The following is a 27,572-nucleotide window of genomic DNA, read 5'->3' as shown; positions in this document are numbered from 1 at the left end:
GGGCGACCGTGTCTCAGGGGGTTGGGAATCGCATCTGTAACCGGAAGGTCGCCGGTTCGATCCCTGGGCTCTCTGTCCTGGTCGTTGTGTCCTTGGGCAAGACACTTTACCCTACTTGCCTACTGGTGTTGGCCAGAGGGGCCGATGGCGCGATATGGCAGCCTCGCTTCTGTCAGTCTGCCCCAGGGCAGCTGTGGCTACAACTGTAGCTGCCTCCACCAGTGTGTGAATGTGAGAGTGAATGAATAGTGGTATTGTAAAGCGCTTTGGGTGCCTAGAAAAGCGCTATATAAATCCAATCCATTATTACATTAAAACAAACAATGTTTGTTCACAGTAAAGTTCAAGTGAACACTTTCACCTTTTGTTGCCTTATTTTAATCATTTAAAATCAAATGATTTAATGTGTATTTTAATATTTTGTTAATACCAACATTTTGAATGCTACGTTAATAATAAAAACTGCAAATACTGGACAAATTACTTGATTTAATATCCATCCATCCAGCTTCTGTTTGTCCTTTTAAGGGGCGCTGGAGCCTATCCCAGCTGTCTTAGGGCGAGAGGCAGGGTACACCCTGGACAGGTCGCCAGTCTGTCGCAGGGCTAACACTCACATTCCCACCTATGGGCAATTTAGTGTTTCCAATTAACCTATCCCCACTAACTGTCTTTGGGCTGTGGGAGGAGAGTACTGGGGGAGAACCCACGCAAACCACCAAATACCAGACAAATTACTTAATTTAATGTTCCAAAATGGCATCTATTTATTTTAAAGTAAGTTAGTTAAGTAAGTTAAGTATGTGAAAAGCAGTGAAAATTCACTTGTAACAACTAGAAATATCAACCTTTTTAAAAACACATGTGGATAGTTCTCAAGTTATCAATATTAAAATTTTGAAATATTAAAGTAAAGTACAGACTCAAATACCACATAATATTTAAAAAGTACTGTACATTAGTACAAAGCAGTGTGGCAGAAGTGAACAAAACAATCTGCTGTACTTTGTGGCTTGTGCTTTTATTATGTTTTTATTCTAATATGCATTTTATATTACCCCTGTGTATTAGTGGCATTGACCTGTGAGTATATTTGATACTTTGCTAAGGCCTTATAATACTCGTGTTACTTCTCTGTCTCTTATGTTAAGCACTTTGGTATAACGCTGGTTTTTAAATGTGCTCTTTAAATAAAGATTGTTGTTATTGTTGTTTAACTATATTTTGAAGACTGGCTGTATATTAACTACCTTCATATGTTGTTAGTGAGTCAAACAGTTTAGTTACTTTTTCCTTGTGGTTGTTACTCAGATTACTATCGGTTTTGCACTGTAATAAGAAACTACAGATTTTCACTTGTACTTTACATTCCCCATCCTTGAAACCCCTTTGACCATTCCCCTTCCATTTTTTCTTTAATCCTGACCGCTGTGCAGGAACGCCCCGGTCATGCATTCGTCACTGAGCCACTTGAACTTTGTGCAGTGGAAAAGGACAAGTGTTGCTCGGTGCTTACGCAGCATTAACGTCATCGTGTTTTAATGCCCCAGATCTCTCCCAGAGATCTCCGTGTCTTTAGTCTGCTCACATAAATACATGATGCTTGAACAGTTTCACTGATAAACTGAAAATGAAACGTCACATGTGAATTGTCAATTTAATTATTGTTTTTGTTATTCCTTTTTCTAGTTTTAGTTCAAACGGTATATCTCCTTAGTCATGTTTTGGTGTTCAACTACTCCCAGTGTGAACTACTTTGTAGCATCTCAGAAACAAGTTACTTTGATCCATGTATATTTAATATCATCATTACAGAATAAGAACATGATAGATGAAATGATATTTTTAAAATGTCTCATGCTGATCAAAAAATACATTTTCCAGCTTCATCCATCAAAGAATTACTTATTTCATCACATCAAGAAAGCCTTTATGATGTAGATGAAGACTTACTCGACGTCAGGCAACGGTAATACGCCTCAGTTTTACCTCAAATAATCTGTGCAGAAAAGGATCAAAGGAACTCTAACTGCCCTTTTATCTGTTTTTCTCGCTAGGTGGACCAAACCCTCAGCTTCCCAACACATGCTTAAATTTTTTCGGCAAGCCGACCCTGAGACGAAGCACATTTCTAGGGCTGCAGAGGTTTTCCAAAAGACTCTTCGTGTCCTAAAGAAGAAAGTGAAACAGAGATATAATCAGGAGCTCACAACACCCGGTAGAATTACTTTCTTTTAGGAAACTCGGTTTCACCTTGGATGGAACATTTAGAAAAGTTTTCATTACATTTTTAGTCAGACCACCTTTACTAGTTCTGTCATTGTAAAACAGTTTAAACGGCCACACATGATCAGCAACAGAATTTCAATAATGTTTGCTCAGATTTAAAAGTTTCATATCAATCAGTCCAACTCTGCCTGCTTTGTTACTCTAGCTCAAGAACAACTGTTGTCATGGAAACATTTGAAGCTGATTGCAGAGCTGTCAAAATGTCCTCCTACAAGTCCAGCCACCTGTCGGTACACCCATCTCTACAAGTATCGACTGATATCAGGACTCTGCAACAACAGGTAGTTAAAATGACATCTGAACAACCGTTTCCCCTAAATGAAAACTTCATTTCATATCCAATGTAAATTTTGTCTTAGCAAGCACATAATTAGGCCTCCAGGCAAAACTACAGTATGTCAGGATTAGAAAAGCCATTATCTGTTTTGATAGTTTCGATGCATACAGGTAGCAAATAAATGTATTAATAATCATCAGCATCATCTTAAACTTAATGAAATATATTTAGTTATGTTCACTTCACTGCATGCTGTTTTTAGTAAAGCATTTCTCAAACAATTAAAAATAAAAACTTCCTGAACTAGTCAACATTCAAGTACCTGTCAAGTTTCAAATGTTGATTCATCAATAATTTGTATATTCATAATTTCTCATTATTTTTAATTACTGAAATGCAACACGAGCCACGATCTCTTCCTCGCAGGGGAACAGGTGAACCTACTTCCTAAGCTAAGCCCCTTCAAAAACTTCCACTCCTCCACTGCCCACTTGAGTCCGACTTCAAAAGCATGTGAAAGCCTATAGTTTGCCCATTTTAAAGACCCCACTTTACAGCTTTAAAGAGTATATTTTCTGCCTGGTGCAAGGCAGTCTTGCCCTCTGTGGGTAAACTCACCCTTTAGAACCCTTGCACAGGGGTTATTAAAAAAATAAAAAATATATATATTTTTTTATAATGGCCAAAAAAAGAGGGGGGGGGGGGGTGACTCCTTGTTACTTTACTTTCCTAAAGAGATTGGTGTCAAATGCTAGTTTTCAGCCTTAATGTTGTCATAATGTTAATTTTGTAAATTATGGTGATAAAGGAGGGCATGTTTTGCCTATGAGCATTTATTATCATTTGGTTTCTTCCCTCGCTTGTGATGTCTAATTAAAAGGAAAGTAGAAAATTCTCAAATCAAGAAGCTGGAACTATGAAATGTTTGTCAGCCGCCAGCTGATAAGTTATCTTGTTATCTTGTGTGTGTGTGCCAGCTGTTGACGAGGAGGCAAAAGGCAACAAAAAAATAAATACATGACAGGTTCTTGCAATCCTTTTTGGTTTTAAACAGTCATTTAAGAGCATAAAAATGATGCTGTTGCAATGATCCTAAGTCAATGTGCAGCAACGATGATGTTTCTCACAGGATCATAACCACAAACTAACCGTCAAAACAGATACTGTCATTTCTGTACATTTAATTTATATGAATGTACTGAATGCACCATTTTAAACCTTAATAATCCAGTAAACTGGATGATGCTTTCAGTAAGGGGTTATACAGTTTTGCATGGCAGTATTTTTGGACACACTTCATGTTTCTCTTTGTCAGGCAAAATCCTCGCTGGGGAGCAGCCAACACTGCCTTGGTCAGATGGCTACCAGCTGAATACGAAGACGGGGAGAGCGAACCAAAAGGCTGGAACCCAGAACGGCTCCATAATGGATTCCAACTTCCCCCGGTAATCTACAAAATACCGGTCCAACAGACACAAAAGTCTTGGTGGATAAATTACAGAAATGTAGAAATGAAGCCGGCTCGCCCTGCAAAACCCTGAGTTAATGTAGCATTTCATTTATTTTTCCTCACCTGTTTCACAGCAGATAACGTCCACAGCAATTTAGGAAGAGCACAGGAGAGTGTGAGATGACATAGATTAGAACCGCATTTATATATTGCATCTAGCGTATACACTACATCCATAACCTAAAAACAGTTGGTTTCTTATCATGTGGATAAACATAATTTCTTCCAAAAAAGCAGATGAAACCGTTTTGCTCACACTTGAATTCAATTTTAGTCCTAATTTATGCATTCATTACACAGAGTGAGGGCCTTTAGTTGGAGAACTCATCAAATATGCATCACTTGTATCCAGCCAACAGTTTACCACCATATCTGACTGCTGAAATTTACTACAGTGTTTCAGATAATAAATCAGAGTCCTAATATTCCATTTCTTATTGACTCACAGTGAGTGAACAACATCTTGATACTTCATGTGTTGCATTAGTTGAGCACTACAAAATACAAATCCTGCTTTGTCTACAGGCCCGGACAGTCAGCAGGGAAATAATGACGAGTGCTTCTAAATGGAAAGATGATTCCTACTCTCAGCTGCTGGCGGACTGGGGCCAGTATATATCCCATGACATAACCCTGACGCCTCAAAGCACCAGCACCGATGGGTCAGATGTGGACTGTTTAAAAACGTGTGAAAATGTGCATCCGTGCTTTCCCATTAAGGTAAACAGAGAATCCATCATTTTCTTTATTTTTGTTGCTTGCACTTGTTTGTGTAAAAAATAAAAAAAAATAAAAAAATTCCTTTTTTCCTGGACTTTTGCACAATAGCAGCCCAGTGAAGCTCACCCAGTTTGATCCTGAGATAATCACATATTTAAATACATAAAATAACACAGTAATAGGTTCATTGTAGTACTTCCCAAAAAAACCCATTTACATTAAAAACAAACAAACTTTAAAATCTCTGTTGCTATGAACTCCCTGGTGGTGGTGATGGACAGAGCTGTGCATCCTTGTTTGAAAAGTTCAAGAGCATGGTGTTAATGTTTTTGTCACCAGGCCTGTTTGTACTATAGGACCCTCTGTACTTGTATGACAGCTAGCTTTAAACTATGGAAAAAATGGAAGCCATGGTAATCTGGAGACCAAGTGCATGAGAAAAATCTCACACCATGCATAGATGTTACAGCTAGCTAGATGACAAGCGGTCACCTGCCCAGAGTTATAAACTTCTCCAACTGCCTTTAGTTATTAGCAGGAGCCCAGTCAGTCCTTTTTAATGCCATCCTACTTTGCAGGTGACATCTGACAAAACGACACCTTTCACTCTGGGATAAGGCATTGCTTTATATTACATACGTTTACTTTTCCAAATGTGAATTGGGCCTTCAAAATTCCATGACAAAGACGACAACAAATACATGTGGTAGATCAGCAGTAGTTTAAAGTTTACCGGAAGCACTAAATGATCAGTAAATGATTCTATCCTCTCTGCAGATGAATGATGGTCTACAAGGCTGTATGCCATTTTTTCGCTCCACATCAGACTGCTTTGTCAATTTTCAGTCTGGTATAAGACAAGCCCTGCAGCGACAACAGCTCAATGCCATGACTTCATTCATTGATGCTTCTGCTGTCTACGGCCACAATCAAAAGCTGGAGAGCTTCCTTCGTGACCTTCCTGGCCGTAATGGAAAACTTGCTGTCAATGCCCGATTCAAAGATCCAAAAGGAAGGCCTTATCTCCCATTTGTAACCAAGCTGCCATCAGCCTGCCACCAAGATCTGCAAGGGGAAAGAGTTGAATGCTTCAGTGCAGGAGACAACCGGGTCAGCGAAGGTCTGCCTCTGACTTCTTTGCACACGCTGTGGCTCAGAGAACACAATCGAATTGCAGAGGCACTGAAACACATCAACGGTCACTGGAGCCCAGAGATGATATACCAAGAGACTCGTAAGATCATAGGTGCACTGCACCAGGTAAGTGACAACCAAACCCAACTGAATCAGATGTAAAAAGTGACACAAAAAATTCAGTTTCAGTTGACATTTCATGTGATTCATGGAACAAACTACTGAATTTAAAAGAAAGTATCCAAAATGTTAATTTACTAGCACTCAAGTAGGCACACAAAGGTAATTAGACTGATTAATTTGATGAATTCATTAGGCTAATATTTTGGATTCTGCTCAGATTCATTTATGCAAAGTCTGCAATCTGTCATTTCAGAATAAAAGTTGCACATTTTGAAATGTAGCAGCAATCTGCAGCAGAAAGGCAAAAAAGCTTTCAGCACTGTAAACTCTGTATTTCCAGGTTGCATCACACTTTTTCTCTTTCAAGTTTTCGCACTCTCAAGGCTACTTTGCAAGTACTTGCGATGAGTCAGCATCTCCCATGCAAACTGCAGTACTGTGCAAGTAACCAAAGCAGTCACAGGAAAGTTTGTGTCACAGCACCTTCTCTGTGACCAGATTCACCTGCCTTCACATGAGGTTGATAGTCAGCAGTTTCCAGCAGCCACTCGCCAACCGGTCAAGAAATACATTTTTCCTAGTTGACCAGTGGTTGCCAACCGTCTCCAGGCCTGTGTGACTTTTTATATTGCCAATTTTGTTTTTATTATAAACATCTCAAGTAGGCTAATAGTGATTTTAGTCATTTAAAACTAAATCTAAAATTTGTCAAACCCCTGTCCAATTCAATTTCAATTCAATTCAATTTCTTTATTGTCCCACAAGGGGAAATTAGTTTAGCAGCAGGAGGATAAGAACAAACAGCAGGAGGATAAGAACAAACACCCACCCTAAAGCTACTTTCAGTTTTGCATGCTTGGCCGCTCAAGGAAAACAAACATAATTCAATTTCTGCTATTTAATGTTTAACATTAACTGCCTAGTATTACCACAGAAGAAGCACCGTTTGCATTCACAGGCACGCTAACCTTTGAAAAAGCTTCAAAAGGGTACTAGATCAAATTTGAGAGGGATGGTTTAGAAATGAAACGAAATGCAGGTTGTGCTCTAATCTATGTGAAGGCAAGACCACTAAAGTTCTAATGGATTCACACGTAGTGGGGCGTTTTAGACTTTAAAATCTGGACATACCATCCTCTATCACCAGCGCTGTTAAATAAGCGTAGCTACGACACTAGACGCAGAATATGATGAAAATAAAAGCTACTGTGATTCGCAGCTATAAAGCTTCTGCCGAGTAACACAAATGATGCCTGAGGGGGAACAAACTAATCTAGCATTTATGAGCACAGTGATTTCAGAGTCTGCAGATGCGAGTGTGTCACAATTACGTGGGAGAGCTGATATGAATGAGATGTATAAAAGAAAAGAAGTGATTCTTTTCATTTGAAGTTACTCGAGGTTATAACAGCATTGACTGTATTGTGTCTGAAGCTGCTGTGCACATGGAAAACAAACTCTGGTATTTCTGTGATGCACAGAAATTGCAGGCATACAATAAAACAACACACAACATGTACGCTCTTGTGACAATCTACAAGTATAGAAACTTATATCCTATACACTTTTTAAAAATAAAAATCTTGTATCCCTAAAGCTGAGGCAGAAAAAGTGTCTTAGACAACATTGTCTCCATTTACTGTGTTTTTCACTTTATCATGTCATTTCATCTGACATTAAAAAGTGACACTGTAGGTACAATAGCAGTATGGGTCTGTAGCAGTGAGACTAAAGGATGGTTCAGGGTCGCCTGATACAGCCTCAACTATATGCTTCATCAAAAACGAAACCTTAAAAATAGAGAGGGTGTGTGTCTCCTGAAACCAAACTGGGAGCTGGTTCCACAGGAGAGAGGTCTGAAAGCTGAAGGCTCTGCCTCCCAGTCTGCATTTAGTGAACCACAGTCTAATTCAGGGGTCCCCAATCCCAGTCCACGAGGGCCGGTGTCCCTGCAGGTTTTAGATCTCACCCTGGGTCAACACACCTGAATCACATGATTAGTTCATTACCAGGCCTCTGGAGAACTGCAAGACATGTTGAGAAGGTAATTTATCCATTTAAATCAGCTGCGATGGATCAAGGACATCTAAAACCTGCAGGGACACCGGCCCTCCTGGACTGGGATTGGGGACCCCTGGTCTAATTATTCAAGACCTTACTGAAGAAGTAACAAAAGCACAAACTAGATTTTCAACATCACTTAGAGGATTTTCTCTTTTTCACTGATCAGATAAAAGAAAGCAGTCCTGCATTGTTTTCAAGATGAATGTTTTAGCACCATGTATAAGAATGACAGTTCCCTCTGCGAGCTGAGCGAGACATTATGAAGATAAACAGTGAAAAGCCTTCTCTATGGGGAAAGCTCTGCTGATTTAATGAATTCAGAAGTTGTCCGACCCTGACAGCTGCTGTTTTAAGTCTGATGACTGTGAGGATCAACCAGCCATGGAATTCCCTGCTTTGCTGTCATTGCTGGTGATGCTGCAGTTTTCATATCTGAAAACTGCAACTCCTAAGCCCATAAATTGGTATAAATTGGCTGCAGGGAACCATTTTATCTTAAACACTGTTCACATTAATATTATACATATTTGCAAGTCTCTGCTTGTAGTCGCTAGAGACAGAACAACAGAAAATTATCATGTGAATCACCTTATTTTTTTTCCAGTCAACACCTTTACCCAGCAGTTGTTTTAAAGCTTCCTCTAAGAATCTTGCCCAGCACCAAACAGCTAAGAAACCTAGCTACCATTAATTTGTGCAGAAACATGTCCCCAAATAATTACTGTTAATTATCTGCCTGATTTCAAATTGGAAACTGACGTATCCACTGAACTGGTCAGTGTATTTGTAGCACTGTGTCCCTCCAGTCCACAGAAACAGCCAGTAAATGCAAGCAGCTACATTTCCTCAGTTTTGCTCCAAACAAAACACGAGTCTGTTCTTTCTTTGTAGGTTCTTGATAATGAAGTAACAGATGGCATCACAGCTATGATGGCTCTCTCATTTTATTTATTTTTACGTGTCTTTATTATCCAATAGATACGCTTTTTACTACTGCTAAAGATGAGATCACACATTTTGTGGCAGGCCAGGCTTCAGAGCTTAGCAGAAACTGTTACCATCTCAGTGGTGTTGGGTGCAGGCACGTTGTACACTACAATGACTGATTGGACTATTCCTTTCAGCTTCAGGCAGAGGGCGATTAATGATGAAGGAAGCGTGTGTACATTCTTCATGAAAAGTAACGAAGAAAATGTTTTATGATTGAATGCAAAGGATTTGTTGCTTATACCGAAGGGGAGCGGTGACCCTGGCGCTATCTTAAAGTTTCCCCAAACATTTTATTAGCAAGGGGAAAATAAGTCAGATTTTGTGTGCTGACATTTGACTACAGCAGTGGATTAGAAACTAGTATTTTCAGGTGACTCAGGGACAATGCTAGGGGAAAGAGATTTACAATATTAAAAAGAGATGGCCTAAGGTGGAAGGGTTCTTTAAATAATTTGGGAGGGTGAAGCATAAAAGGCAGGTAAAGGATTTACATACTGAAGCTATGACCAGCTTGGAAAATCCCTGTATTGGAAGCAGAGTGAAAAGTGAGGGACTATCTAGTCTGACCAGCCTGCAAACCAGCAGAATGTAACGTTATCTATTTTAACAAAAGGGGGAGGAAAAAAAGAATTAAAGTAGTACAGAAGGGGGGGGGGGGGGGGGGGGGAGTAAGAGAATTCAAAACTAAACTACAAGCACTTTTTAATACATGACAGATTTGTTGACTGTTTTTAGCAAGGCCTGCAGACTAGGAGATCTGTTTTTTCAGATGTAGAAAATGTAATCCCACAAGCATTTGGAAAGTATGAGGCTTGACAGCAACAGCTTGATACTGATGGAGTAACTTTGAAGTAATTAAGGGCGACTGAGTAAATACCTGGTATGATGGTTTACTACTTGATGTAAACTGATGTTGGAGCAACCAGTGATGAATTAATGTTTGATTAATGTTCTCAGTGTTTGAATCAGAGAGCGTACTTGTGAAGAAAGGTAGGATGAGATCATTATGAATTAATCATTGTCCAAATGAGTCACCATTACAGTATCTCCCAGCTCTAGTAAATATCATCATCCACCATCTAGTCCCGGATTAGGAGTCGCTAAGTTGTGATCGAATAATTATTTAAAGTGAAAGGAAACATGTAAAGGAAAATTCATACAGACTTCAGGGGATCGGGCTGCTTTTACACTCGACTGTATAATGCATGTATGAAACGCATGAAAGCCCAAAGTTCAGAAGATGGACTACAACATATGCATTTTTCCTTACAGCAACAGTTTTACCTGTTGTCCTCAAATATCACTTCATTCCAGAGATTGGACTAAAAAAATGCAACATATGCCAGAAATAATAAACTAAAACCAATATGCTTATTTTTCATGATCTAATGCAACTCCATTCTCCTTTCCTTGTTTAAGATTTCTACAAACAATGTAAAATTATTTAGATCAATCACCTACCTCAGCTGATCTGAAGGGACATCAGAAGTGCAGAGGGAAGGTGAACTGACACTCTGAGAAGGGAGACTGAGACGTTGTACACACAGGAGGGTGACTGTGGTAGTGGACATGTGTGGGGGAAAATCACACAGCTGAACTGAATCTAACTGATGAGACAAGGGAAGCAAAACTGAACATAACAGAAGGGAGACTATCAAAATAAAACAGGAAGTAACAGAATGCAGGAATGCATACTTGAAAAAAAGATAGTGAGTGAAACGAACATAGTGACAAGAAAGACTTTATACAGAAGACAGAGCACAAAGATGAGACTAGAACAGACAGGATACGAAGGGAACGAAAGTCGTCAAATAAGGAACTGAAGAAAAGTTGAAGTCAGAATCACCAGGAGAAAATATTCTCAAAGGACTAAATAGAGAACTGCAAGAGATAAGACTCAGGACCGTGAAATAGATGAACTTCGATCAGTTAGTACGCTGTATATTCTGGATTTAGAGAACTTATTAACCACTACTTTCTTCATGCAAGGCAGCAACTGGACAAGTAGCAGATTTTATTACAGCAGCATCACGTTGGGTTTAACAGGATATTTTTGAAAATGGAAAACATATCAGCAGGTTATGGCATGAAACAGAAAACATGCTTATATTTAAGATTGACATGATCTGCACCACTTCATTTTGTTTACTGTTTTCATGAATTAGAGCAGTAATTATCTGCTTTCATTTCATAGGAAGGATAGTCCAGTGAATCTTTTGGTAAAAGATGTAATAAAGACCCACCTTTCCTTATTATTTAGAAATTTTGACCAGCTTTTAATTGTGAAACTTTCCTAAGCAAATCTGACTATTCATAGACATTCTCAGTTTTCAGGAACTGGTGTAGTTTTTGTGCCTTTTTCTGGTAAAAATGTTGACGGTTAATCAGGTTTTCAGTCTAATGAGTTGTTAATTAGAGAAAAAAAACAAACATGTTTGCTTTTTTTCCACAGTAGACATTTTCTGTGGAGCCAACAGAGAAAAAACACAGATGAAACTAATTTTGTTAACAGTGACTCATTTCCATTAAGCGTGAGCTCTTGTATGCAAAATAAAAATACTGGAACTTGATGTAGGCGTCGTTAACGTTGTCAATCACTGATCAGGTGAGAAAGAAACCAACCAAAATAAACAGATAGGAACTAAACAGGGTCACTCGAGATGCAAGAGTGTTCGAGAAACCATTCAGTAACACTTGTCTAAACAACTTACCTGCCACAGCTATTAACTTCTAATTCTTAATAATAATTGAGGCATACATAGCAGCGCCACTGAGAAGGATCTTTAATATCAGGACTGAAATGTCTTCCTGTAATGTGGAAGTTTGCTGTAATTGTGTCCCTCTGGGGGGAAAAGCATCTAACTGCAGTCCTTTCAGCAGCTATCAGCTCCTTGTTGTGCTTTTCGGTCCATATGGTTGAATCCCAACAGCTCTCACGAAGCCCTCCACCCCCTCCACCCCACTTTAAAATCCTCCTGCAGCTGTTCCCGACAAACAAGCTCACACGGGGTGAGTGTTTTTTAGAATGCTGTTTTCATTTTGTATTATTCTTGACAAGCTACTGTAAAAGCACAACTTTAATGCTTTAAATTATGCACTACATCAGTAATTGCTAACAGAAAAACCCACTTTCAGGCCAAAGGTACTGTAGGTAGCAATTAGGCTGGGAAGTGTTTTAAGGTGGATGCCAGTTGATGCATACCTGCAGACGTAGTATGTTTCTGTGGCTACACTGTTTATGTCAGAGTTATCAATCCAAAAATATTGGTCAGTTGCCCCCTCCATTCTAACTGTACTGGAATACTAATTATAAAAATCTAATTTAACTGATTGGCATAGAAATGGAGATTTGTTTTCTTCTGGTTGGACATCAACAGGAATGCGAGCAAATATGTTATCGAGCAAATAACAATGTTTACATTGTTTGACCGTGTGGCTGTCGTACTGCATTGCTCCTCCTACACCGGGTATGCTACAACACTAACAGAGACTGGGTGTGTTTAAAGTATATACAGAAAACATTTCTTTGAAGATTACACATTTTAGCATGGAGATAAAAATCAAAGCCAGAAATGCACACACTCACAACGTACTCTAATTAGAAGAAAACACTTAAATAGGTCACCATATGGAAACAACTTAATGAAAAGCTTTACACCCGAGTCAGCAAAAGGTTTGTGTTATTATTTTGTATCATTAAATATTCCCATGTACTAAAAAAGTAACATAAAATCTGCAGCTCAGGCTGTGAGTGAAAACAGTGGGGAGCAGGCAGGTGAAACTATCCGTACTTTGTTTCCAGTAGACTGTTTGTGGGCAGCCATTTCAAAACATCACTCTACAAGACTTGCAGAAGAAACAGACTGAAAGGTCAGAAGCCATTTCAATACAGAGAGAAAGTCTATTATTTGCAGGAAACAAGAAATGATCAGCTAACAACATCTGGTTTCATTCTGACTTCAATTACAGTGCACAGTTGTGAAGGGCTTTTGCTTTTCCAGAAGTGTAGAGGCAATATCATTATGTTCTATTTAGTTGTAAAATGGGAGAGACATAGCGGGAGAATTATTGTTAAAAAGAAAGGAGAAAAAAAACGATACAGTTTGAAGGGCCAGACCTGCTTTGCCTAAAGTGCTTCAGTCCATTAAGTAAGAGCCTCAGCTGTTGAACAGCATCACATTTATGAGCTTCATTATCTGAAAAATGCAATTCAACTGCAAATCATACAGCGTGCAATAACAATTAGAAAATAATTCTGTGAATTTACTTGTTATTTTATTAAAGGAGCTCTTTTAAAATTCCGTACTGCACTTTTATTAAGGTTTGGGGCTTTCTCCAAGCCAGAAAAATCAAAGGCCATCCCATGACAGCCTGGCTTTTAACCCCTAGTACAGTATGGATTACATTTCCAGGAGCCTTCTTCTTATAATGCAGCTGGGTGAATTAGAAGGTGAGGAATAAATTTCAAGCAAAAAAAAAAAAGCCTGGCATGTTGTAAAGGAGATAAAATGAAGTGTGTGAAAGGTTGAACACAAGCACAAGCTCATTAAATGGAATACTAAACCCAACACTCATCAGCCACAACATGAAAACCACCTGCATAAGATTGTATACGTGGCCTTCACGCTGCTAAAACAGCTTTGACCCACTGAGGCCTGGAAATGAGATCCATTAAGGTGTTTGACAGTTGGTCCTTTGCAACCTGTGAATTGTAAAGTGGGCCCTCTGTGGATTGAGGGTTCAAACCTTGGGATATTTCCTGTTTTTAAGTAATTATTTTGCAGTTTTGTGATGTATCTGCATGTGTCTGCAATGGAAGGCTGCCTGAGTCACCATGGAATGAGTAAACGGTTTGCATCAGTGTTACCAGCAGCACATTCCAGTTTAATATGATGATGAATTTTATTAACTTCACTTGTTGATAGTTTTAATGTAATGTCTGATCAGCCTGTCTGATCTGTAATTGGTGGACTACAATAGTCTAATATATGGTTTTGGTTACTATCCTGTAATATATGACTCACTGGGCTCCTGTACTTGGTAGATACTTCAGTTTCTTGTCTTGAACCTGAGGAAAGTTTTTTTTCTCACTTTTCGGTCATGCTCAAAACCTCTTTGAATTGTTTTTCCAGGAGCCAAATTCCAGATGTGATGTGGCCTGAGTTCATAAAAAATCTTATATGAATTTGAGCTGATTTTCTGTCAGTTGTCACTGTGACTTTTCTCTGACTTTTCTTTTTTCCTCCTGTTTTTTTCTGTTTAGGCAGTACAGAGTTTAGACCTGCTAAACTCTGTATTGGTGAAGGTTGTGTGGGCCACATAAACCCTGAGAGGAATACCTGGTTTTTCCATCTTTCCCATTGTGCTCTAATCATTTCATCTAAAAAATGTGCATAAAATCCAAATTGGTTATTTTACTGTGTGTGGTTCCAGTGCTTCCTTTGCAATAAATAACTAACTGATGTAAAAATGATGGACGATATCTCACTAATGTATGTGTTGGCTTCCGTGCATTTTTGTGTGTGTGGGGTTGCACCCTTGTGACATGAGTCGAGATTCGGGTGCTGAAGTGAGGCATTTATAAATAGTGATGAGGACAGATGAAATTCTCTGCAGTAAACCGTGAGGAAACAAGCGTGCAATCACAGCCAGGGTTATTATACAAGTAGACATTTCACTGGTAATCCTACAGGGATTCCTTTAGCTGTATGTATATACACATTCACAGATATCATTTCAGGTATTCAAAGAGGATATTTTGTATTTATTTGTAAAGTATGCTTCTATTCAAACTCAGTATAGACTTTAGAATTTGGTGATAGACACATAAAATCTTTTGCGCTTTTTCCCTTTTTCTGATGTCCATCCGTTTTCTTTTTTGATTCCCAGATCATAACCCTAAGAGACTATGCTCCAAAAATCATTGGCCCAGAGTCCTTCAAACATTACATTGGTCCCTACAGGGGATACGATCCATCTGTGGACCCCTCTATCGCCAACGTGTTCGCCGCAGCCGCATTCAGGTTCGGCCATGCTACCATCTCCCCAATCCTCTGCAGACTGAATGAGAGCTTCCAGGAGGATGAGCGCTTCCCCCACTTGAGACTGCACAATACTTTATTCAGTCCATGGAGAATAGTCAAAGAAGGTCAGTGCACTCGTATGAGAATGGAAACCAATAACACATCCTGCAAGCACAGTAAACACACTGAAAGAAAGGAGGAAGAAGAAAAATACTCTTTTTAGGTCAGCTCCAGAATCAGCTGCATACATGCAGTTTAAAAAAATTTACACAAGCAGGATCAGAATTTTTGTTTTCTATAAAAAACCCAGAAAATGAGCGATACAGAGTGCACCCATTCACAGGAAGAATAATCGATCGTACAGGCTGTAGGGACCTTTTTTTTATTCATTGCCACTTCATGTTTTAACCTATTCTTTAATTTGACCAGAACATTAAGGTTATACATTTTTCAGCAGAACATTTTGGTATTGTGACCATTATGATCAAACTAACTGAAAACCCAAACAGCAGCAAAGGGACACATGTATTAGTGAGTAGTGTCAAGTTTCCACTTGGACGTTTGGTCCAGCCGTGTAGCTTAGCTTTCCGACGTTTGCATATATTTTGTTTTGCCACATTTCTTTTATTCACTGTTTTCCTCAATATTAAATAACAGCAAGAAGACTGTAAATCATTCTGATGATTGTGATGGGTTATATGAGAGAGCAATTGTATGTATGTTAAGTCTTTAAATCTGAAAAAGAATAATATGCTTTGTCTAAATTATTAAGTAAAATGTTGCAACCAGCTTCTTTTCTAAGCCTACAACAATTATATTCATTCCCACCTGTATTCATGACCACTGGGGAATGTGGGTTCAGTGTTCATACTTGGATTATGTTGTTTTCTAGCCACTAAATACTTCAGTGGTCAGCTTATTCAGTGGTCTGTGTATACTTGTTTTTTTTTAGAGTTTTTTGCCTGCTGGGAATGAAAATGATACATTGAGTCTCAACAAAATCAGAAATGCCACGCACAGTCTTTCTGCTGTTCTCTTCATGTCTGCATGCTACTCTGGCTTTCTCCAGTATCCCCCCCCCCAAATGCATAAGGTTAGGTTAACGACTGATTCTACATTGGTTGTAGATATGAGTCAGCGCATGACTCTCTGTGTTGATGCTGCAACAGACTGGCACCCCACCTCTTGCCCCCTTGATAGCTGGAATAGGCTCGACATGTAGCTCCCTTGTGATGTTGAAGTGGATAACCTGAAGTGGATGGATGGATGGATGAACAACTGTGACACACTCACCTTTTATCATATCCTAAAGATCAGGATTTCTGGGTCTGCTTACAAAAGTTTGAGGTGTTTTCATTTTTACTTTAAAATACTTTTCACTGTATTTCCATACAGTGAAAAGTATTTTAAGGTCATAGCTGTGTGCAAAGTGTGAAAAACAGATCCATAATAATTAGAACACTTACTTGGCTGAAATTCACATTGAAGATCATGTTCTCTGGCATGTGCAGACAGCCTCCAGCATTCCTGTACCATGCTTTTGGAAATACTGTTACAACCACATATGCTATATGGTGTGCAATTTTATCCTGGAAGTCAAACATTCTGTTCTGTTTCAAACTAGCTCAAATTTTGTGTGAAGGATCAATTTCCAAACCTAGATTGAGCACATCAGGTGAGTAGTGAGATCAAGAGTATGCTTGTTTATTTTCTTTCTTTCCCTTAGTCTTCATCAGGCTGTGCACCATAAATTCATCCCCCAGGGTGGGAATGCCGGTATCAAATTTGACTGTTATGTCCTGAGGGAGAGCATTCAGAAGAAACGATCTGAACTGCAGTGCTTGCCAGAAGGACATCTCATGCTGGCTCAGAGCTAACTGAAAACACAGGATGTTTTTTTTTTTTTTTGCCCACACCAACAGAATCTTCGCTCACCACCTGGACCACTCGTCGGATTTGGCTCTCTGCAACTTAGTCCACTTCTTGAAAATGAAAAACAAGTTGATGGGTCACTGTTTGGACACACTGGAGGAGATCCAGCGTGTATCACGGATGGAGCTTGATGCACTGACAGAATGCGACTGTGAAAAGTGTCATTTTTCCCCACAGTGGCTCTGCGATCGACCTCCACTTGCCATCGCCATTCCATACGTCATCATTCATCGTCTTTTGAAGCAGTTAAAACGATCTTTTAGGTTGTCAGAACGTTGCAATTGGTTCTCATGAATCTCATTTGATATTTTGTAATATAAAAATAATGAGAGATATTTAATCCACTTTAAAACTTCAACATCCATTTTTGAAATAAAAAACAAACACAAAACAAATAGTTATATATTATAATATTCATACTATATTATATTATGGCCAATTCACAATAATATTTATAGTACATTAAAACCATACTGCACAAAAACCTATTAACAGCAATTCACTGACCCAGAAAACCTTGTGTTGCTTTTTCTTACTGGGACCCATAGTGAGCATCTCCACTGTGATGCTCACTATGGGTGCGTCACAGCAGAAAGACTGAGATGACATTTCTCAGCCTTTCTGCTGAGAAATGTCATCTGGGTAGATTGACTTTGTGGATCCTATTATTTCTACTGCCCTGACCCCATGACATTGTACAATAAAATGTGGTCTACTTAGCTCTTCACCAGCTGGTCTCACATTTAAATGGATTATGCTACCTCAAATATTATCTTGACACCAGTTGGGATGTTTTGCTGACCTCCAGTGGCTGAAGCTGTTACCTTGCTGCTTCCTTGCTGTGTTCAGTTGCCTTACAACTGAAAACCATGTTTATTACTTTTATAAAACTATAAAAATGTATTGTCATGATAACCAGCATGTTCATCCTCAACAGTCCATTCATTCTATTTGCTGAAAAGAAATGTTTGGACAATGGAGGGCCCCTGGGAAGTACCAAATCCAAGCCCGGGAGTGATTTCTGAGCAGCAACAATGAAAGCATCCAGTCCAGAGAAAACAGTACCTTCCAACCATATGTTGTTTTTCTTGTCATTGTGGTCAACCCCTGGATTATAGTCGGGCTGTATTCCAAAAAAATCAATGAGGTTTTCACAGTTTAATAACATTGCAATATATTATCTTTTTAATAGAGAAAACAACAAAAAAGAAATACAAAGTCACAGTCTTAACAGCAACCCACAACAACACATGACCTATAAATAATAATTAATACTAATGACTCTGGAAAAATAAGTAATAGGCTTTTGTTTCTAGGGGGGATTGAACCAGTCCTGAGAGGCGTAATTGGATCTGCAGCGTCAGCTGTTAGCGCAGACATGCTGTTGGTTGATGAAGTAACAGAGAGGCTAGTGGTCCTTGATACACTGAAGCAGATGGACCTGGCTGCGCTGAACCTGCAGAGAGGACGAGATCACGGCCTCCCAGGTAAGATCTTGGCTGAGAGTCAGATCTGTCATTCAAATGCCATTAGATTATCCTCGTCAAATCAAAGCGACAGTAACCACTCCACACCCTGTTTAAAAAAACAAACAAAAAAAAACCCACATCATTTGTCCTTCCCTTTGTCAACAAACTGTGTTTCTTAGTGACCATTGACAAACCATTGACATATTTAATGGGTGGTCATTAATATGAGTACTCTGTTGTTGCTTCCTGGTTCCTTACAGTGTGGACAATAAGGAATGAGCAGTGCTGTAATAAATTACTTTTTAGCTTGGAGCTATGTAGGCCCACAAGGACGAAGTAGATATAGAAGTGAAATTTTAAAACTAACAATACAAGAACAACATGAATTTTGGTATTTGTTTAAAAAGAAAAAGAAAAGAAGTGATCTGGCAAACAATCCTGCTTTTCTTGATTTGTTATTATAAAGCTGACAGATGAGTCATAAAGCCTGATAAGCACAAAAACATTATCTACGCTGATCCAAATCAAACACATCACTCCCCTGAGCATCCCAGAGCATTTCACACTGATTCTGGGACGCTATTTGTGTTCATTTAAAGGAATAATAACACAGTATGGGAATTAAATTTATTTAATCTCTCACCAAGCATGCAAACAACATGATCAGTGACTGATGTTGTCCTTTCTCCTCATTTCTGCGTTTTCTCTTCTTACCGTCTCTCCTGACACCAGGAGAATAAAAACCAAGGCAATCATAAAGCTCTATATCACCGGAAACACCTGTGCATTATTTACCCAAGCTTTCATGCCCAAGCCAGCTCTGCCTTCTGCTCCTGTCAATGATCTTGTTTCAGTTCTAAAGTTTTGACTGTATTAATGCCATTGCTCCCACAAAGATCAAAGTTATCCCTGAAAAGAAAAAAAGGCACCATGGAGGAACGCCAAGCTGGTAAAAGCTCAAAAAAGAGAGCAGACAGGCAGAACGCAGGTGGTGGAAAACAAAACTTCACGTTCATTATGACATGTATAAAAAAAGACTGCAGCTATAGCTTGAAAGTTAAGTCCCTTTTTTTCTGAGATTGGTAATCAATATAACACACACACCTCAATGCATGAAATAGCTGTGCATCTTTTTTAAAGTTGACAGTCTGTGAGGATAAAGTTTGTATTCATATACACTGGTGAAAATAACTATTTGAATTTGTAAGTTTGCCCACTTAGAAAAGAAAGAAATGAACTGTCTCTAATTTTATGGTAGTTCTATTTTAATGGAGAGAGTCATTGAATGAAATAAGCATTTAATCCCCAAACAAAACATACCTTACTCTACTACTTTGTGGGGAAACCCTTGTTGGCAAGCACTGCAGTGAACCCTTTGTTGTACTTTGCCACCATTTTTTTTTACACAACTCGAAAGACACTCTGTAAAACTTTTAGGTTTCTTTGCTTCTGTTTGGCAACTCAAAGCTTCAGCTTCTTCCATAGGATCGTGTTCTAATAAAGTAAAGGAGGTTCTTGTCGATAATTATATGGTACATGGACCTGTCCACTGAAGCAGCAGAAAAACAACCCCAAAGCATAATGTTCCCGACTTTGTGCTTGATTGTGTGGGTGGTGCTCTTTGAGTCATACTCTCTTATGTCAAACGGGTCGAATTGATTGCAAAGAGCTCAATTTTAATTTATCTGACCAAAGCACTTTTCCCCAAGCCTTCTCTGTTCACTGGCAAACAGACAAACTTAAGATGGGCGTGTAGATATGGCTTCTTTAGCCAGGGGAACTTGTCGGCAGTGCCTTATCAGTGGTGTTCTTGGTGGTGACGGTGGTCCCAACTGCTTTCAGATTATGAACAAGCTCCTCCTGTGTAGTTTTGGGCTGATCCACCACCATCCTCAAAATTATGAAACAAGACCTTGCACGGAGTTCCAGATTAAGGTCTGTCGATGGCTGTTTTATATTTCTTCCATTTCCAAACAACTCCACCAACAGTTGTCATCTTCCCAACAAGCTTTTTGATGGTCTTGTTGCTTTGTGAGCATTTCTCTAAGTGAGCAAACTTGCAGATTCAAATAATCCCCTCACAAGAGGAGTCATGAGAAAGAAAGAAAAAAACCCCCCAGAATATCACAAGAAAACGGCAATATAGAAAGTAGCACTGTGAAAGAATCCTATACAGCCAGGTGCGTTTGAAGCATTAGTGCAGAATGATAGATGAGTTCAATAGTGTCATAGCAGCTAGAGTCAGATTTAGGTTATTGTGTGCAGTTCTGTTCAGATCCCTTCATGTCTTAAGGGAAGTAAATGAGAGTATGGTGAGTCGGGTTAAGGTGGAAAGACTGGATTTGATCTCCTGATTTTTTTATTCTTAATGTCATGCCAAATTTCCACAGCCATTGCTAAATATGAAGAATGGTCACCTCTACTCAACAGGAGACACATCCATTATAATCACATGGGTGCCAGAAAAAACAAAAAAAAAGCAAAAAGTGTGGCATCCAGGCTGTGGTTGCACAGTTTGTTTATGGGGAAGAACTGTACCAAAGGGTGAGCTGTAATCAGCAAAAATGATCTTTTGATTCATTTTCCAGGTGAGAGAGCACTATCTGCATAGCTGTAGAGATCTGTTAGGGCTGCATATATACTGTATGGAAGAACTCGCATGAGTTTTTAGCCTTCTTTTATGCTGCTTGTTTTACAGCAATTTGATGTTCCAATTTAAAGTCACTGTCCACAGCAGCCCAGCAGTGGTTGATTGTGATAAGCACACGTTAACCAGGATCCACCCATCCATGAATGAACCAATCTACATAGCATATATAGCTGTCATAGGGAGAGAGGCGGGGTGCATCCTGGATAGGTTGCCAGTCACTGGCTTCCTGCATCTTGAGTTAATAAATAATTAAATCAGATAGGCAGTTTAATAATCATATCAATCAGGTGGATTTTACTTGCCCTGCAGTCTGGCATTTCTTCCAGCTTCCATGATGACACGAACTCAGGAAATCAGAAAGTAATATCACCTGATTCTCTCACCTGCACTCTACATGCTTCCCTTTTTTCTTTTCATTCGTTTTTGTCACAGTACTTTTCTTTAACATTTAGCAATGATGTTAAAGCTATAGAATGGGAAGCTAGCATCAACTTAGTTACGTTTTTACATGACAGGAAATCTCAAAGGGAAAATGACTGAAAATATGCACAGACTGAGTCTCCTGGAACACAATCTGTTATTCACTTAAAATACAACGTCTGTACTTGAGGGGAAAAAGTGCTTTGCGATAACTTGAAAAGGGACTAAGATGAAAGTGAGAACAAATAATTTAAAAGGTATTAATTGCTTCACAAGTAATGTTTGACAAAATGGAAATTGAGCTATTGTTTTCAACATTTTCAACAGTTGATCTGTATATGACGTGTTCTCAAAGTTATCTGGTTATTTCATATTTCATGCCTTTGAAAAGAAACTGAATGCTTATTTTGTGATATAATGCTGCATGAGAATATATTTAAAGCTGTAAAAAGTGCTGGTTTAGATTCACAGAGCACCTATGCCTGTAGCAGGAAAGCCTGTGGCATTCGTGCTCACTCATAGGTCAACGTTTTTCTATTTTTTTGCAATGCATTCTATTGACTTTCCATGCAAGTTTAATCTTTTTTTACTGTACTTAAATCTTTTGAAGCATTTTGAATTGCCTTGTGTCTGAAAGGTGCCAAAATCTTGCATTGCCTAGTTTAACTCCACTGACTTTACACATCAGACTCTTGGGAATAGTTATTACCAATGTGAAAAAAGCTTTTTGCAGTTCCAGTGCAGCTGTGCTAAATCTCATATCCAAGGACCATGCCTTTTCCCTGGAACTTTTAGTAAAACGGTTATCAAGACTATCTTTTTCACTCTCTTTATTTGTATCTTTATATGTCTTTAACTTCTAGTCAATGACAGCATTAATTTAAGCAAAAGCTTTTTTAAAAAATATAAAAAAAATACAACATAAGAAAGACAACTTTGTGCACAACTAAAAACAAGACAGACCATCTTAGACTTTAGTTTTAAATCAATGGGTTGTTTTCATTTGGTCAAGCTCATATTTTTGTGTCAGAGAAATCAGAGAAACGATGCTGCAGTGAGCTCTAGCAGTTCTGCTGAATGGGTTTTATTTGGACAGCTGGCGTCCCATTTCTTCCTGTTTCTAGCTAAGCTTTAATAGCTTCCTGTACGTAGTCTTCATAAAGAGAACTCTTGACAAGACATCCAAATTTAAATGAATATATTCACTTTTAAATGACACTGTGCTAAAATTCCTTTTCAGGATACAACGATTGGAGGGAATTCTGTGGATTGCAGCGCATTAAGACATTGGATGATTTGTCACTGGCCGCGGGAGACTCCAGGGTTGCTAAGAGAATACTTGACATATACAAACATCCCGACAACATCGATGTATATCCAGGAGGACTTGTTGAAAGGCTTTTGCCTGGCTCAAGAACTGGTCCTCTCTTTGCTTGCCTGATTGGAAGGCAGATGAAAGTGCTCCGTGATGGTGACAGGTACGTAAGATTTGTCTAGGTTGAACATTCAAATGAAATCAAGGCTTCAGTGAAACTTGTGTATTTTTCATTTTCAGGTTTTGGTGGGAAGCTGATGGTGTGTTTACCCAGCAACAGAAGGAGGAACTTTTAAAATTTTCTCTATCCCATCTGATCTGTGATAATAGCGACATAGGAGAAGTTCCTCTTGATCCTTTCAGATTGGGGAAGTATCCATCTCATTATGTCTCCTGTGATCAGATACCCTCAATAAATTTGGAAGCTTGGAAAGACGAAATGGGCAAAGGTCAGCCTGTGAAATTTTTGGCAAATCTTTCGCCTATTATTTAAAAAATCATTGCCTTAAATTGGTTTCCTTTTTTCTGCCACATATTAACGAGAAACATTTACCCAATTCCAGACTTAAAACGGTGTGGCCTTCCTAAACAGATCAACAATGGAGATTATATCTTGTCCTCTACATCTCGAAAACTGGTTGCTCTATACTCTTGTTACCATGGTTTCACATTAAAGGGTGCCGCTGTCATAGTTTGCATGGGCAATCGATGGTGTAATCAACCTCCACAATGTAACAGGTATGTAAACTATTTATGAACTATCTACTTGATGTTTACCTGCAGTACTTTATGTGAGGGATTCACATTGAAATATACTTTATAATGCAGATCCACCTTTGTAGGATTTGGTTGAGCACCACAGACATTCCCCATTTTGCAGGGTGTATATGCTTGTGCAGAACTACTGTCTGAGTGGTGCTTTACTGCTATCTGCTGGTACTAAAGGAGAGTGAAGTGTTTTAGCAGGGTTTCTTCATAGTTTGAGCCATTTGCTAAAGATCACTGACTCAATACGCTTGTAAGCCTATACACACTTATTATTATGTTAAAAGTTTAATCAGGTAATTACAAATAACAGGTGTTTAAAAATGATCTTGCAAACACTGCCTCTTTCAGGCTGTTACGGTAAACAAAATGTTTTCTCATTTTTTGTAAATCCGGTCATTGTTTTGGTTTTTTGTCTGTTTTTTAAAAAAGAAACAAACAAAAAAACTTTCCTTCATGTTTTCAGGTATTTGTGGGAACACGATAAGAGAATTACTCACCACTAATAAAAACTTGGCAAGCACGTTGCACTCATTAAAGCATTTTTCTGTTCTGAAATCTTGTCTGTGCAGTTCGTAATTCTAGGAAGACAATTAAAATATTTGTATGTTTTTTTCTATGAACACATTCGTTTAATGCTGGGAAAATGTTTGTGTTTCTCAGGAGATGTTCTTACTATAAAATACGCAATAAGATACCATTATGAGAACTGCGTCAACATTAAACCTCAATGATCAAAAGGATTAATTTGATTGGAGGTTTACACTGATAGATTGTCAGTGTCAAAATGTAGGTGGGTCTCTCACTGTTATGTCAGCAATCTTAAACATTCAGGTTGTTCTCGCTTAGCTCATTTTTATTAAGCTGTTCTATAAGTGTATTCATGCATTATTGACATAAAAAATGATGAATGGTTTCAGGTTGGTTTCCTCTTAAGTTGGCAACAGCTGATATCAAATAAACCTGGCTCCAATGACTCTTTCAAATAAAACCAACCTGTGAACAGATGTATAATAGTAGAATTTTGCTTGATCCCTTATAAGTATATCAATATAGACCATTTAAAAATATACACACTTATTATTATGCATGTAAACAGCATAAAACATTCTCATTTACATGAAGTCAGACTTATTAGGAAAATCTGAGTTACAGGAAAACTGTAGGATAAGTGACAGAACCCAAAACGCAGGGTTTTTGTGATTTAAACTTATACTTCTCCTTTTTCTATTTAGTGAATTCGAGGTCAGCAGCTCATTAATGTAGCCCAACAATTTTTTTCACAATATGTTGGGCTACATTTCTGCCCTCTAATTCAAATAAGGTGACTTCAGATTACAAACAAAACCAAACTAAACTGGGCCCTGTGCTTCGTACGTCGCTTACTACATCCAAGATCAAATGAAACATCCAAGATCAAACCATCGCGCTAACTCTGAGCTCGCTATTCCGGTTCCCCGAACACACCTGTTGTTGACGATTAGTATAGCTGGATGAAGTAATGTGAGATCACTGGGTGGCCCAACAGGGGCTACGCATCGATAGTAGAAACATTGATCGGCAACCCTTTGATTGGTCGGCGAAAATGTCGAAGGAGCGCGCTCGGTATTTTTCGGCAGCAGAGCAAGAACTCTTGAGTGAGGGATTTCAGGAGTTTCAGAGTTTAATTAAAACGCAAGGGAACACTGCAAAGGCTGCAAAAGCAAGGAGAGAGGGCTGGCAGAAAGTTGCTGACAAATCAAACTCGTAAGTAATTCAATAATAACAATAATAATGGAGTGGATTTATATAGCGCTTTTCAAGGCACCCAAAGCGCTTTACAATGCCACTATTCATTCACTCTCACATTCACACACTGGTGGAGGCAGCTACGGTTGTAGCCACAGCTGCCCTGGGGCAGACTGACAGAAGCCAGGCTGCCATATTGCGCCATCGGCCCCTCTGGCCAACACCAGTAGGCGGTAGGGTAGATTTATCATATCACACCATATTATCCAATATTATATTACATTATATTATATTATAATATGTTATATTATATCCCCTTTCACATTAGAGCCACAACAGGACCCACTAGAACATGGGAACAAGTAAAAGTGAAATATAAGAATATTCTACAGAATGGTAATATTTATCACTTATATTGCTTGTCGTCTCTTGGAAAGAGACCCTGAAATAATCTGTTTGTTTGTTCATAACAGCAACCAAGAAAAGGGCAGAGCAAAAAAAAAAAAGACAGGTGGTGGTCCTGCACCCCCTCGTCAACAAGTTGGTTAAGTGAATAATACCCTCACGGGAAAATCGATATCTCTCAATGAGCACACTGTCGCGCTGAGCTAAAGGATCCTGTCTGTCCCGCAATATACGCTGAATTCTGAGGACTCTCCTTATCAATCTTGCACCTTCCGCAATGGGTTGCTCGTGTAAACGGACAGGACATGGCTGCGACAGGCTTCCCAAATCCACCTTCGCTTTTATAGCCGTGGTCTCTCATCTTGATTACACGAAGTAATTTACAATTACTACTCTGAAATATGAATTACATCTGTAATAATCACATACATGTAATAGAATGTTAATAGTACATTTCCCTTTTTTAGGGAATGACCTGTATGTATCTGTGTGACATCAATAAAAGGATCAAGTGCTGCATTATCTTTAGTTACATTGATGTTATTTATTTATGGTGAAACAGTGGTGGAATATCGCTGTTGCTTTCGTATGAATGACGCGGACATACCTGCGTGGCCGCGATCTAATCCTGTTTACATAAAGTAAACCTGCTCCCCAGCAGGTTTACGCTTACGGCTCTGTTGCTATGACAGCAAGTCCCGGATGGGCTTCGGGGAACCGAACGATCCAGGATCACGCGAAATCGTCAACAATCTCATCCAGCTAACTCACTTAGCGCGGTACGAAGAACAGGCCCCTGGTGGCTAAAATGACATAATGCTAAACTTGAACCTTTAAAACAGGACTTCACAAAGTAATGGAGAACATCCCAATGGCTGTGTCAATCATTATTTGATTGGCTGTTTCAATGTCATACTGTGAACCCTGTACTTGTGTTAAGATAACCAGTTGCCATCTGCTAATTTTTATAAGACTATGTTTTAGGCGTACAGTTTCTCCCCTAATGCTAAATAAAAGTACTTTTCCTGTTTCTCATTTATTAGTTTTCTTTTGTATACGTCTCATTTAAATATTTCAGATCATCAAACAAATTTTTATATCAGACAATGCCAAAGTGAGTAAATACAAAATTATTTAAATGTTGACTTCATTGATTAGGAGAAAAAAGGCTGTCCAAACCTACCAGGCACCGTGTGAAAAAGTAAATGACCAGCTAGTTAAATCACGAATCAACTGTGATCAACAATGTTTTTTAGAAAGCTGCATTAAGTTTCACTTGCCAGACCTACACCTGACAACTGCCAGACCTGGTAAACCAAGAAATCTTTTAAATAGAACAAAATGCAATATATCATTCCACGATCTGAAGAAGCTTAAAAACAGGTGAGAAATAAAATCACTGACATCTATCAGTCTGGAAAGGGTTACAAGAGTGCATTGATAACTTATCCATAAGGTCGCAAAAGAACCCAGAAAAACTAAAGAACTGCAGGCTCACGTCAAGTTCAGTGTTCCTGATACAACAAAATAAAAAAGAGACTCAAAAATGGCATCCATGAGCAGAACCAGGTAATAAGTTTAGGGGGCAATTACTTTTTCACATATGGCCAGGTACGTTTGGAAACATTTTTCACTTAATAAATTACATCTTCACTTAAAAGCTGCATTTTATTTTTATTTGAGTTACTTTTATCTAATATTAAAAACTTCCAAACAAATATAAAGTAAGAAATCAGTACAGAAGGATACTGTGTCACT

The 27,572-nt window shown here is 38.7% G+C and overlaps 1 protein-coding gene across 1 annotated transcript; it reads left to right on the top strand.

Annotated features, from left to right (window-relative positions):
- The first annotated feature begins 2,085 nt into the window (after positions 1-2,085).
- tpo (thyroid peroxidase) lies at positions 2,086-24,260 on the top strand. The gene is made up of 11 exons (XM_086275893.1): positions 2,086-2,218; positions 2,435-2,570; positions 3,882-4,011; positions 4,602-4,796; positions 5,574-6,056; positions 14,997-15,255; positions 18,379-18,549; positions 22,842-23,079; positions 23,157-23,365; positions 23,480-23,654; positions 24,254-24,260. The coding sequence occupies exons 1-11, from the start codon at positions 2,086-2,088 to the stop codon at positions 24,258-24,260; spliced, it is 2,136 nt and encodes a 711-aa protein (XP_086132019.1).
- Positions 24,261-27,572: the final 3,312 nt, after the last annotated feature.

This window comes from Aulonocara sp. 'chitande type north' Nkhata Bay, linkage group LG19 (assembly GCF_057382095.1).
Source record: "Aulonocara sp. 'chitande type north' Nkhata Bay isolate Kocher_YH1m ecotype deep benthic linkage group LG19, A_spYH_male_GT1.1, whole genome shotgun sequence".
NCBI lineage: Eukaryota > Metazoa > Chordata > Actinopteri > Cichliformes > Cichlidae > Aulonocara > Aulonocara sp. 'chitande type north' Nkhata Bay.
This window is presented reverse-complemented; position numbering and strand designations above follow the sequence as displayed.

Coding starts and splice junctions, on each gene's coding strand:
- tpo (XM_086275893.1), top strand. CDS start 2,086: ATGCTTAAATTTTTTCGGCAAGCCGACCCTGAGACGAAGCACATTTCT. Junction 4,797..5,573: donor ATCCGTGCTTTCCCATTAAG/GTAAACAGAGAA, acceptor TCCTCTCTGCAG/ATGAATGATGGTCTACAAGG. Junction 15,256..18,378: donor ATGGAGAATAGTCAAAGAAG/GTCAGTGCACTC, acceptor TTTTGTTTCTAG/GGGGGATTGAACCAGTCCTG.